The sequence below is a fragment of the Guillardia theta genome, assembly GCF_000315625.1.
Source record: "Guillardia theta CCMP2712 unplaced genomic scaffold GUITHscaffold_240, whole genome shotgun sequence".
Classification (NCBI taxonomy): Eukaryota; class Cryptophyceae; order Pyrenomonadales; family Geminigeraceae; genus Guillardia; species Guillardia theta.
This window is the reverse complement of record NW_005434436.1, coordinates 42221-52931: the sequence shown is the minus strand read 5'-3', so window position 1 is coordinate 52931 and position 10711 is coordinate 42221. Positions and strand designations below refer to the sequence as shown.

The 10711-nt window shown below is 56.6% G+C and overlaps 4 protein-coding genes across 4 annotated transcripts; 2 read left to right on the top strand and 2 right to left on the bottom strand.

The window, feature by feature from the left end:
• Nucleotides 1–56: 56 nt before the first annotated feature.
• GUITHDRAFT_148762 (hypothetical protein) lies at nt 57–2748 on the top strand (the record flags this gene model as incomplete). The annotated part of the gene is made up of 9 exons (XM_005819182.1): nt 57–113; nt 182–265; nt 358–681; nt 803–893; nt 1783–1805; nt 1936–2015; nt 2074–2547; nt 2601–2647; nt 2693–2748. The coding sequence occupies 9 exons, from the start codon at nt 57–59 to the stop codon at nt 2746–2748; spliced, it is 1236 nt and encodes a 411-aa protein (XP_005819239.1).
• A 96-nt stretch (nt 2749–2844) lies between these two features.
• On the bottom strand, nt 2845–4025 carry GUITHDRAFT_121584 (hypothetical protein; the record flags this gene model as incomplete). Its single annotated transcript, XM_005819181.1, has 4 exons — nt 2845–2901; nt 2967–3184; nt 3235–3519; nt 3569–4025. The coding sequence occupies 4 exons, from the start codon at nt 4023–4025 to the stop codon at nt 2845–2847; spliced, it is 1017 nt and encodes a 338-aa protein (XP_005819238.1).
• Nucleotides 4026–6152: 2127 nt separating this feature from the next.
• GUITHDRAFT_148761 (hypothetical protein) lies at nt 6153–8988 on the top strand (the record flags this gene model as incomplete). The annotated part of the gene is made up of 10 exons (XM_005819180.1): nt 6153–7006; nt 7164–7209; nt 7259–7315; nt 7550–7600; nt 7647–7722; nt 7977–8033; nt 8203–8286; nt 8379–8700; nt 8816–8873; nt 8977–8988. The coding sequence occupies 10 exons, from the start codon at nt 6153–6155 to the stop codon at nt 8986–8988; spliced, it is 1617 nt and encodes a 538-aa protein (XP_005819237.1).
• Nucleotides 8989–9064: 76 nt separating this feature from the next.
• GUITHDRAFT_121582 (hypothetical protein) lies at nt 9065–10380 on the bottom strand (the record flags this gene model as incomplete). Its single annotated transcript, XM_005819179.1, has 4 exons — nt 9065–9365; nt 9512–9623; nt 9849–9938; nt 9996–10380. 4 exons carry the CDS (start codon nt 10378–10380, stop codon nt 9065–9067), a joined length of 888 nt encoding a protein of 295 aa, XP_005819236.1.
• Nucleotides 10381–10711: the final 331 nt, after the last annotated feature.

Below are 10711 nucleotides of genomic sequence, written 5' to 3'. Positions count from 1 at the left end.
CTGCGCATTCTGCAGGGCCTAAAGTATGTGGCTACTGCGGCCTCAGCGACGACGCCATGGACGAGGTCGCCAACAGCCTGGAGACGATGCCCCGCCTTCGAAGCCTCAAGCTGGTACGTCCGGGCGGTCGTGGTGGCCGTCGGGAGGACGAAGCCGAGGGACTGACGGGAGGGTGGGTCAGCGGAGCAACCGCATCTCCGGAGAGGGAGCGCGGAAGCTGTTCGCGGGCTTCAAGCACACCCCCGACCTGCAGTACCTCGACCTGGTACAGTACGCGAGCACGAGGACCGAGCAAGGGTCTGCTGGGAGCGCAGCCTGAGGAGGCAGAGGCGGCGCTGGCTGACGAGGCGACGGCAGGACTGGAACAGCCTGGGCAACGAGGGAGCCTTCTACCTCCGCGGGGGCCTCGAGCTCGTGCCCGGCCTGAGGTCGCTCAAGATGCGCTGCAACGAGGTGGACGGGAAGGGAGCCGCCATCCTCTTCGCGGGGCTGCGGGAGATGCCGAGCCTGCGGGACCTGGACATGGTGAGAGGAGAGGAGGTGGGCGAGAGGGTCGGGCGGGGACTGAAGGGCCTCCGTGTGCGCGAGCAGAGAAACAACGACCTCGGGGAGGAGGGCGCGGCGTTCCTTGAGCACTGGCTAGAGCACAGCCGTCACTGCCAGATCCGCATGCTGGACCTGGTAAGCAGAGGGGCGGGCAGCTGGAGACGGCGAGGAGAGAGGAGGGGAGGGGGGATGGTAGAGGGTGTGTGAGAGGGCGTTGGAGGCCTGACGGTGACCATTGGCTGGTGACGGGGAGCAGGTGGGGAACGGGATCTCGGAAGAGTCGGGGAGGAGCCTTGCGAGGAAGCTTCAGCGAACATGCAGGGAGGCGTGGGCAGCGGGAGGGTCAGGTAGAGGAGGGGTGAAGGGGAGGAGGAGGGGAGAATCGAAGGAACTCAAAGACTTGTGATGAAGCGAGGAACTGACTTGCCGATTATGGTTAGACCGCGAGCTTACTGGCAGTTTGGCAGGAGCTGCTGGGGGAGAGGTGGGCTGCTGGCGTACTGCAGAGGAGTGCCGCAGCTTGCTGCTCGGGTCTTGCTTTCACTTCATGGTTTGCTGACTAGCCTAGTAGAGTCACTCAGCCTTGTGCAAGCACTGAGGGAGAAGTGCACGCTCTTGAATGTTTTCATCATAGAAACTGCGAAATCATCACTGTTGTCACGTAGTCGCCACTGCCATGATCGCCCTCTGAACTTAGCGTCCGGGGGCCTAAGGGCCGGGCCCGGCATACTAAAGGTCCGATCGGACCTCCCAAGGTTGGGAATCCCGGCTTTCAAAGACGGACTCCGGGATAACTGATAACCGCCGGCCCGGCCGCGACTCATGGCGGCCCGGTGACTTCGGCCCGGCCAGTCCGGCCGCCTCAGTCGGCCGGGCGGCCCGGCCGCGCCACCGTGTAGTACCGTACCGTACTGTCGGACGGTACTAGGCTGAAGTATCACGGTACGGTACGGTCCGGCCAGCCACTCGTCGCCACTCGGACGACTGAGCGGGGATGAGGGACTCAGCCGTTGGACATGGCAGGGGAGACGCGAGGATGGAGAGGGGGAGAGGGGAGGAAATGATTGGAGGACATGAAGAAAGAGGAGAACTGAGAAGAGGAGAAGATATGCTGATAATGTTGTTCTTGATGGAACAGAGTTGGTGAGTTAAACTAGCGGGAGCAGGTAGAGGTTTTGCTGTGATCACTGGTTTCAGGAGAACTTAGGTGAGGGGTCGCTTGAAGGATGTATGTAGGGCCGATGAGAAGAGCAGGAAAGGTAAGGAAATAGGAAATAGGTGTGTTTGTTTGAAAACTATGGGATTGAATGATGAGATATAGCAGTAGAAAGGCCGGCTCGTGCAAAGGAATGTGTGTTAACATGTCCCGTTGCTGATGTACCTGTACAGCCAAAGCGATATCTTCAAAGCGGAATGGTTCTCGACAACGATCCGATATACTGTGCTGAACAGATCAATATTCCTGAGAAGTAATAGTATTGCACTGTGAGCCTTACTCTCATGTTTTGACTTTTTCTGGTCGAGCAGTCTCGGCGAAATCTTGAAAGCTTACGCGAAAGAGGTTATCCGCTCAAACCCTAGCAACATCTACGAGTTTTCAGCCAAGTACTTTGCTCAGCTCGATCAAAATGCAGAGGAGGAGGAAATAATGGGAGAAGAAGTCAGCAAGGACGCGATCTACCGGTTGGTCCTTGCTTGCAAGGATGACGGCAGTCCCGAGGAGGAAAGAGATATCAACGCGTTGATAGAAATGGCAGAGCAGAGCGACATTCCAAGGGCTGCCATATCGCAGGCTCTGGATTTGGTCTCGCAGGAGGGGAGCAACAGAGTAAGCTGGAAGCATCTTGTGGTCACCCTGTGCTCGCAAGTGGGCGGTGTAGAAGACGTCACTCAGTTCGTGGGTTTGTTGATGGACCCAGGGATGTTCGGGGACGATGACGGAAAGATTCAAATCTCCGAGTTCATCACCCTGTTTGACTGGTGGTCGACAATAGACGAGAGGTGCTCCTTGTCCCGCATGTTGACCGCGGTTGTCTGATCAGTTTTCCTCACAGCATCTCTGCCGAGCTCAAGTCGGCCTTGTTCGCTGCTCTTGACAATGGTGATGTGACCGTCTGTGTGATCCGTTGCTGATTGAGGAGTGCAGGAGAACCGACGATGGACTTTGCAAAGTTCAAAGATGCTTACAAATCCATTCAGTGAGCATGAATTTTCTTGGTACCATAGATTGAGGGGCAGGTCTCGGCTAGACAGATTTACTAATGAAACAGAATCATGAAGACAAACAAATCAAACATACTAGTCCCAACTTTCACTGACCAGCGCAACGCACTTCGGTGATGAGCTGAGATTCTTCTGCGGAATTGAGTCAGGAATCCAACTTGACCACTCTCCCAACCACTCTTGCAGCATGCTCTCACCTCAAGAACATCTCGGTCCAGGCTGGTAAACCTTGGAATGCACAGCCTGTCTTGTTGCAACAAGATCTGCTGCACGCACACCTTGATCTCCTCCATGGAATATCCAGTCCGTGACGCTAACTGACGCGGCCAGACCTCATCGACCCCGACCATGCTGCGCGCTGCAGCCAACCCAGCAGAGGCCACCAGTGCCTGGTCGTGCTGCACAAAGGAATAATCTGGCAGAAAGTCAGCCGACGAAGAGACGACGGGCATGCAGCCTTCTCACCTGGAAGACAGACGCCAGTGGCGATCCTCTCCATGAGACTAGTGATCCTGATTATGTTCTCCGGGCTCAATGGCCTTCCATGTCTAGTATCGCAATGATGCGATACACCATGATGCATGAAGCAGTGGGAAAAATGAAGGTGTGTGGCGCAAGAAGCGTTCCAGTTCAGCTTTTGGAGGAGGAGTTTCTCTGCTGCTAGCAGCTGATCCTTGCTTCCTATTCCCGTTATCATCTCCATCACTTGGTCGACTCTTGGGACCTTCGACGGATGCTCTTCAAACTTGGCTGCGACAAGTCGTCATGTGCTCGCCTCCAAACACAAGGTAAAGGTTACCAGCAACCAGCACGCAGGCAGATGCCGCGAGCCTGTGGAGAGAGGTGGGAAAATCGTCTGATCCCATGAGGCGATCAAGATAGTTTACAGCTCGGTGGAGAGTCAAGGATTTCAGCGCTAGACTTCGACAGACTCCAGACATGTAGTGGATTGTGTTATACCTATAGTTTACAAACTTGTTGTGCGGATCAAATTCCGGATTAAGTCTTTGTATCTTCTTGAGGTAATCAAGGTCCTTGTTCAAGAAAACAATGTCAAGATAAGCATCTTCTTCATTCCTGTCCGTAGAAGCATCCGAACTTGTGTCGTCAATGTCAGTTTGCCTCTGACGTTTGTAGTTCAGATGATCAAACACTGAGTCATCCATTGATCTTTTCAATGGAGAGACACAGCATCCTTCGTTCACTGGCTCGTCGGCGACTAGAGATAAGCTGGGCATGTTGTCCACATCCATCATGAAAAGTATTGCCTGAGAATCACCATAAGAACATGCTCTGATATCAAACAAACGTGCAACATCCAACTTGTTTCGAACCATGGCATAAAGTGATATTCAACCATTATTCATTTAATAGGTCTGATGTATCTATTCACGAAAATTTCACAACAAAACCTAGCCATACCGTCCACAACCATTTCTGTTATCATTTCATACGGCTGAACAAAGTAATGAAGAATGAACTGAGAGCTTACAGAACTTTCGATTTTCAACTTTCTGAGGGGTACATGTGCTCCTACCGTAAACCATCCTATCCTCCTTATCCTCCTATCATCCCTGTCCTCCATGAATCCCCTGTCCTACTGGCCTTCTCGGCCCTCCAACCATCGTGCTCTGCCTTCTCCGCCTCCCTCCGTCCCTACGTTCCTCTCACATATGTAGATCCCATCGCGCGGGAAATTGCCCTTCGATTGGGGGTGGGTAGGCCTTGCTCCATTAAGATTAGGTGGGGTACTATATCACACCCGGTACTATCCCATACAATAATAGGTCAAGGGTGGGTATATTAAGAAGGAAGTGGGGTGGTAGATGTACATTTCCTTCACACCAGGGGTAGGTAGGTTAGGTAGGGGAAAGGAGGCGGGAAGTAGCATCAGCACATTTTTGGTGATCCGACTACCCGTACTTGACCCTCACAATCATGGGAATATACAGGGGTACAACAGTACCCCACCCCGGCTACAAAGACTTTTGTTTGGAGGGGTGTGTGACCGGTATTTAAATATATTTTAGTGTTAGTCACTATAATCTTTTCAGTCTGTATAACTTTCAATATTGTATACAGATTTATTAGTCACTATATTAATTACATAGCAAAAAGAGTATTGAGGTGCTACCCCTAGAATTAAACTTATAAAAGCCTCGCGGCCGGGTACAAACTTTCGCGGCCGGGCGCTCCGACTCGGATGTGACCGTTGCCCGGTAGGCTTGACGGACTCGGAGCGGCCGCCGCGCCGCCGGGCCGGGCACCCGGCGGCCGGGCAGCGGGGCCAACTTCTTGGCTTTGGCCCCACGGTGCCCCGGCCTCACAGGCCTCGCCGGACCGTCTGCGAGTCTTTGACCGTACGGTCCGCGGCCCGGCCCGGTCGCCGGATCTGTACACACAATATGATTTGGATCATGCCAGGGCTTGACTCTGTGACTCGGAGGGCTCCGTCACTGGCATCATGCCCGGCCCTGAGTGACTCCGCCGGGCCGCCGCCGAGCCTAGGTTATGAATCGAGTCCGCCTCAGTACTGGAGTATGAGAGGGGGGGAGGCAGTTGAGAAGGATGGGCCTGGTGGTCGAGGAGCCATGGCAGCGCTGCCTGACCCTTCGAAGAAAATGCAGAGCAGGAGACTAGGAGAGGAGGGGAGGGGAGAAGGGAGTGGGGGAGCGAGGGAGGTAGAGAGGAGAGGAGAGAGTGGGGAGGAGGAGAGGTAGCGAGGAGAGGGGAAGGGGGGATAGCAGGGAGGGTAGGGGGAGGGAGAGTGAAGCGCTCCTCACATTTGGAATAAGAAAGAGGTATGGCAGGGCTGCGCGTCTATGGAGTGAGCAGGGAGGGGAGAGGGCTGAAGGAGATTCGGTGATGGAGATGGTATGGGGATGCTGAGGAAGGTTAAGAACGGAAGGCACCAAGAAGTACGAGAGGAGCGTTAGATGTGCAGACATGCGCAGTTAGGATGGTAACGTGAACCTTTCAGGCTCTGCTCTCCCCTTCTACAACTCTCAGCTCGCCTCACCTGCGCTGTCCCTGGCAACCGTTCCCGTCATGTCGGCGGGAGGTGGAGTGGAGTGCTCCTCCCAGTACCTCCCGCACTCTCATCGTGATAGAAGATGGAAAATTCTCTCCCCTGCTGCTCTCATGCTCGTCGTCATCGCGTGTGGGGCGCTGGATGGATCTGCTCGGGCGGTGAGGAATTTTGTTGATGCTCCAACCCTCCCAACACCTCCTCTCCCTCCTCCTCCTCCTCGACTTCTCCTCCGCTCCCTCCCCTTCGCTCTCCCCTCGCCCTTTTTCCCCTTGCCCTCCTTATCCATCACCCCGTCCCACTCGCTCTCTTTCTTTCCTTCCTCTTCACTTCGGCTTCGTTTTGCGCGCTCACCATGGTGTGTCAGCTTCTTGGCTTCCAGACTGTGGAAGGAGAGGAACTATCGTCCGTAAGCTTTCACTCGCGGAAGGAGGTACAGCAGCCCCTCAGACGAGCTCTGCTCAGCTGGAGCGAGGAGGATGAGGACGAGGATGGGGGTCAGAGGACGCAAAGTCTGCTGCAGAGTGACTTCGGCGAGCCGTGCAAGCATCACTTCAACTGCAAGAGCTACCTAATCTGCCGCAGCGGCACCTGCTCGGCCTGCGAGGCCACCCACGAGTGCCAAGTGAGGAACTCTGCACGGCAGTGCTTTCAGAACAGCTCCTCCTCGCACTTCGGGTGGACTGAGAGCCCTTACCCCTTCGCTGTCTGCAAGCACAAGCCCCTCTTCTTCCCCTTCACCACGGAGGATGCCTGGATCACTGTCATTACCTTCGTCACCATCGCTCTCGCTGCCCCGACAGGGACAGGAGGAGGAGGCATCTTGGTTCCAATGTACATGATCATCGGCCATTTCTCTCCTCACTCTGCTATCCCGCTCTCCAAGGCCACTATCCTCGGCGGCGCGATCGCCAACAACCTCATCAACATCCAACGTCGCCATCCCTTTGCCAATCGCCCGCTCGTCGATTACGACTCCCTGCAGATCCTCGTGCCCAGCCTTCTCATAGGCACCATCCTCGGCGTGTTCCTCAACGCCGTCTCTCCTGCATGGCTCGTCACGCTGGGGCTCGTCGTCTCCCTCGGCTACAGTTTCGCCATCGCAGCGAAGAAAGCCTGGGCGATTTACGTGGAGGAGGTGTTGAAGTCGTTGCCGGAGAGGGAGCCTCTGCTCGGCGAGAGGAAGGAGCAGCCAGCACAGCACTACAGGTATCGATCATAAGGCATGGGAGGAGGAGGAGGACGAGGAGGTTTAGGGCAATAAGGAATTGGAGGGTGAGCAAGAAAACGAGGATGAAGAGGAAGAGAAAGAGGACGAGGAGGAGGGCGAGGAAGGCGAGGAGAGGGTCTGACAAGTTGTGTCAAGCTTCGACGAGGACAAGCTGGAGCCGCAGCTGCGGGAGATCATCAAGGTTCACCTGCCTCTGCTACATCTCTGCTGGGGTTGAGCTGGGCGTGCAGGCTGAGTCGAGGCATGACTTCAAGGCCATCGGGATGATCGTCATCTCTTGGATTCTGGTCTGCCATCCTCCCCCCTTTTGCCTTCAGCTGTCTTCCTTCTCCTCCCCTCTTTCACTCCTTAGCACACTCGCTGTATCGACTCCCTTGCTCCTCCCTTCATCCTCCTCTCCTCCTCCTCCCGCCCTGCTTCCTCCCTCCTCCTCTCCCCTCTCCCCTCCCTCGACCTGCACTCCACGAGTCCTTCCCCTCATCCTCTCCTCCTCCTCTCCCGCATGCTCACAGTACAAACAGGTCGCCGTGTGCTCTCTGATCAAGGGGGGAAGTGGTCCCAACCAGTTTGTGGTCTCTTCTCTAGCTCTGCCCGTGCTGTCGCTGATTTCCCCGGCAGGCCTGCGGCAGCTGGTCCTTCTGGATGGTCGCGCTGCTGCCGTTTCCCATCGTCATGATCCTGTCATGGCGAGTCGGTGAGACTGAGAGCGAGCTGGGATGAGAGCAGGAGGCTTAGGGAATGAGGGAGCGGGAGGGGGGAGGGGGGGGAGGGGAGGGGAGGAGTACAGACGAGAGGGGAGTGAGGATAGGATGAGTGGGAGAGGTGGGGGAAGGGAAGGGATGTCAGATGTGACGGACCAGAAGGGAGAGAGGAGGATGGAGAAAAGAGGGAAAGGGAGGGCGGTGGGTGAAATGGTTGGGTCGGACAGGCTGATGTGTTCGGGTGCAGGAACGTCGCTGAACGAGAAGTTCGAGTCGAAGAAAGCCTGTGGGTATCGATTTGCTGGTGAGGATTGAAACTACTCCTTGGTTCCGTCTGTCTCGGCCTTCCTCTGCCTGCTCTGATCTATTCCCATGTCCCTCCCTTCCCCCTCCTTCTTCCCTTCCCCCCCTCCCTCTCGCTCTTTCTCCTCTCCTCTCCTCCTCTGCCCTTCTCACTGATGCCGCGCATGCAGAAGGAGATGCGGTGTGGGACGTTCAGCACGTTCGCATCTTCCCCTTCGTCAGCATCATCGTTGGCATCCTCGCGGGAGCGCTGGGTATCGCTGCTGGGACGCTGCTGGGGCCGCTGCTGCTGCAGGCAAGCATAGGGAGCGCGCGCTGCTGCCCCAGCTGACATGCTGGACTCCAGGTGGGGTTGAACCCTGTGGTGAGCGTGGCGACGACGGGGCTCATGGTTCTCTTCACGTCCTCCTCGACCACCATGCAGTATCTCTTCCTCGGTCGGCTCAAGCTCGACTACGCCATCTTCTTCACCCTCGTCGGACGGTGGCAGCGAGCATCGGCAACACAGCCATCCACCATGTCTCCCGCAAGTACCGCAAGACCTGGTTCGTCGTCGCCATCCTCGCCATCACCATCGGACTCTCCGCCGTCCTCCTCGGCTACGTCGGGTACTACAGGGCGATCAGGTCGTGGCTGGAGGGAGAGGACATGGGCTTCCGCGACATCTGGTGAGTTTGCGAGGGTGATGGGGGAGGAGGACTGAGAGGAGGAGGACTGAGAGGAGGAGGACTGAGAGGAGGAGAAGGAGGAGGAGGAGGAGGGTGACTTTGATCTTGGAAACAGCCACTCGAGGGAGGACATGCTCAATCCTCGTGCCGCCCGCCCTTCCCAGCACTCTCAGGTGGACCTACACGTCCTCAGCCTCTCTCATCCTCTGCCTCACCTCCTGAACTTCCTCGTACTCTGTGATCCTCCTCTGCTGTGACTCACGATGATCCTTCCAGGGGTTCCGATAGAAGGGAGGAGGAGGAGGAGGAGGAGGAGTCAACTTTCTCCGTACTGCAGCGCACCTGCTGCTTTCTGTGCATTAAATCAACATCCTTCTGTCTGTACCCGCGAGAGGCTGAGAGGAGGGACGATGCTCGGCCGGTGAGCAGGCTGGGAGATGTAGATGTGCGAGGCAACTCCAACACAGCGCCGGGGGGCAGCACGAGGGTGAGAAGGAAGCGACCTGCTGTTGTCCTTCGGCTTCTCGACCAGAGGGCAAGAGGCGATGGCCACTGGGTTGACACGCGCTCCTACGTCGGGGATGACAGCCTTCGGCTGCTGCTGCTGCTGCTGCTGTGCAATCCTGCTCTTCTCCAGAACAGAATCGTGCTGCTGACTGGGATTTCTGTTCTCCAGATACATGCCCTCTCCTGCTCCTCCTGCTCCTCCTGCTCCTCCTGCTCCTCCTCCTGAAGGCGGAGGTGGAGCAAGGGAACGATCGGGGGACGCGAAGGATTCGGTTTCAGCTTCTCCCTCTCCACCATCTGCGACCGCCTTATCGCCTTCCCCTTGCCACACTCCTTAGTCTCCTCCTTGCCCAGCTCCAGCCCAGCTCCCTCTAGATCGCCTCTTGTACCCTGCTTCTCCACCATCCCTCGATCAGCTGCACACTGCAGCTGTATCGATAACCCTTGATGCAACCCTGCTCCTGCATTTGTCGCCCCTCCTCCCTCTCCTCCTCCTTCCCACTTCCTTCCTCCCTCCCGATTCCCCTCCCGTATCCCCCACAACTTCCCTACCTTCCCCTGCCTCTCCCCGTCCCCCTCCGTCTCCCTCGCTCTCCTTCTCTCCTCCGACAGAACCGTCGCATGCTCGAAGAGCTGTTGACCCTCCTCCTTGCTCCGGCTGCCATGGATGATATAGTACAAGACTGACTCGCTGATGATCCCTTTCTCGTCATAGAGTTCCCCCTTCAGCGCTGCCGTCCCGTCACCACCAAGAGCAGTCACAGCCCACCACAAGCCTCCTGTCTCACCGTCACGCCCCTGCCCGCCGCCGGAAGGAGAGGCGAAGGAGGTCGGAGGGTTGGATATTCTTCGCATGATCTGCAAGGTGGAGATGGGAAAGATCTTCTCGAACATCATCGACAGGCCCTGGTGAGGGGAAGAGCCTTTGAGCGGTGGCGAGGAGACTTCACTCGGGGAGCTTGATCCCTCGGGCGAGAAGAAGCCGATGTCTGCCAGCACGGTGAAGTTGGAGTTCCTGATGCACTCCATGCTTGCAAACTGGCATGGAGCACTTTGATCCACATCGACCAGCGCTTGGGGCACGTAGTTGTCGAACGCATCCTCCGAGGCCGTCGAGCTCGAGCACCAGGACATGGCGTCGTCCGACGGGAGTCTCACCACGTCCCAGAGCATGATGCTCAGGTATCACAAGGACCTAGGGAAAAGCCACGGTCATGCAGATTCAGTGAAGCTGAGTACACAACAACCGATACAGATAGAAGGAGGAGGGGGGGAGGGGGGAGACGGGGGGGGAGAACCAGTTCATGTATTCATTCAAAGGATCCTCAGGTTCGCAATGGAGATGAAGTGGTCGAGTGCCAGAGGAAACAAACGTGAACCGTGATAGGAGCCGTGAGCCTCTATCTAGAGCGGTCAGAGCATTGAAACCGGAAGTGCTGATAAGAGTTCTGAGGAAAACTCCGAATGGGAGCGAGCGGGGTGCAGCTGCGGCAGCAGCGGCTGT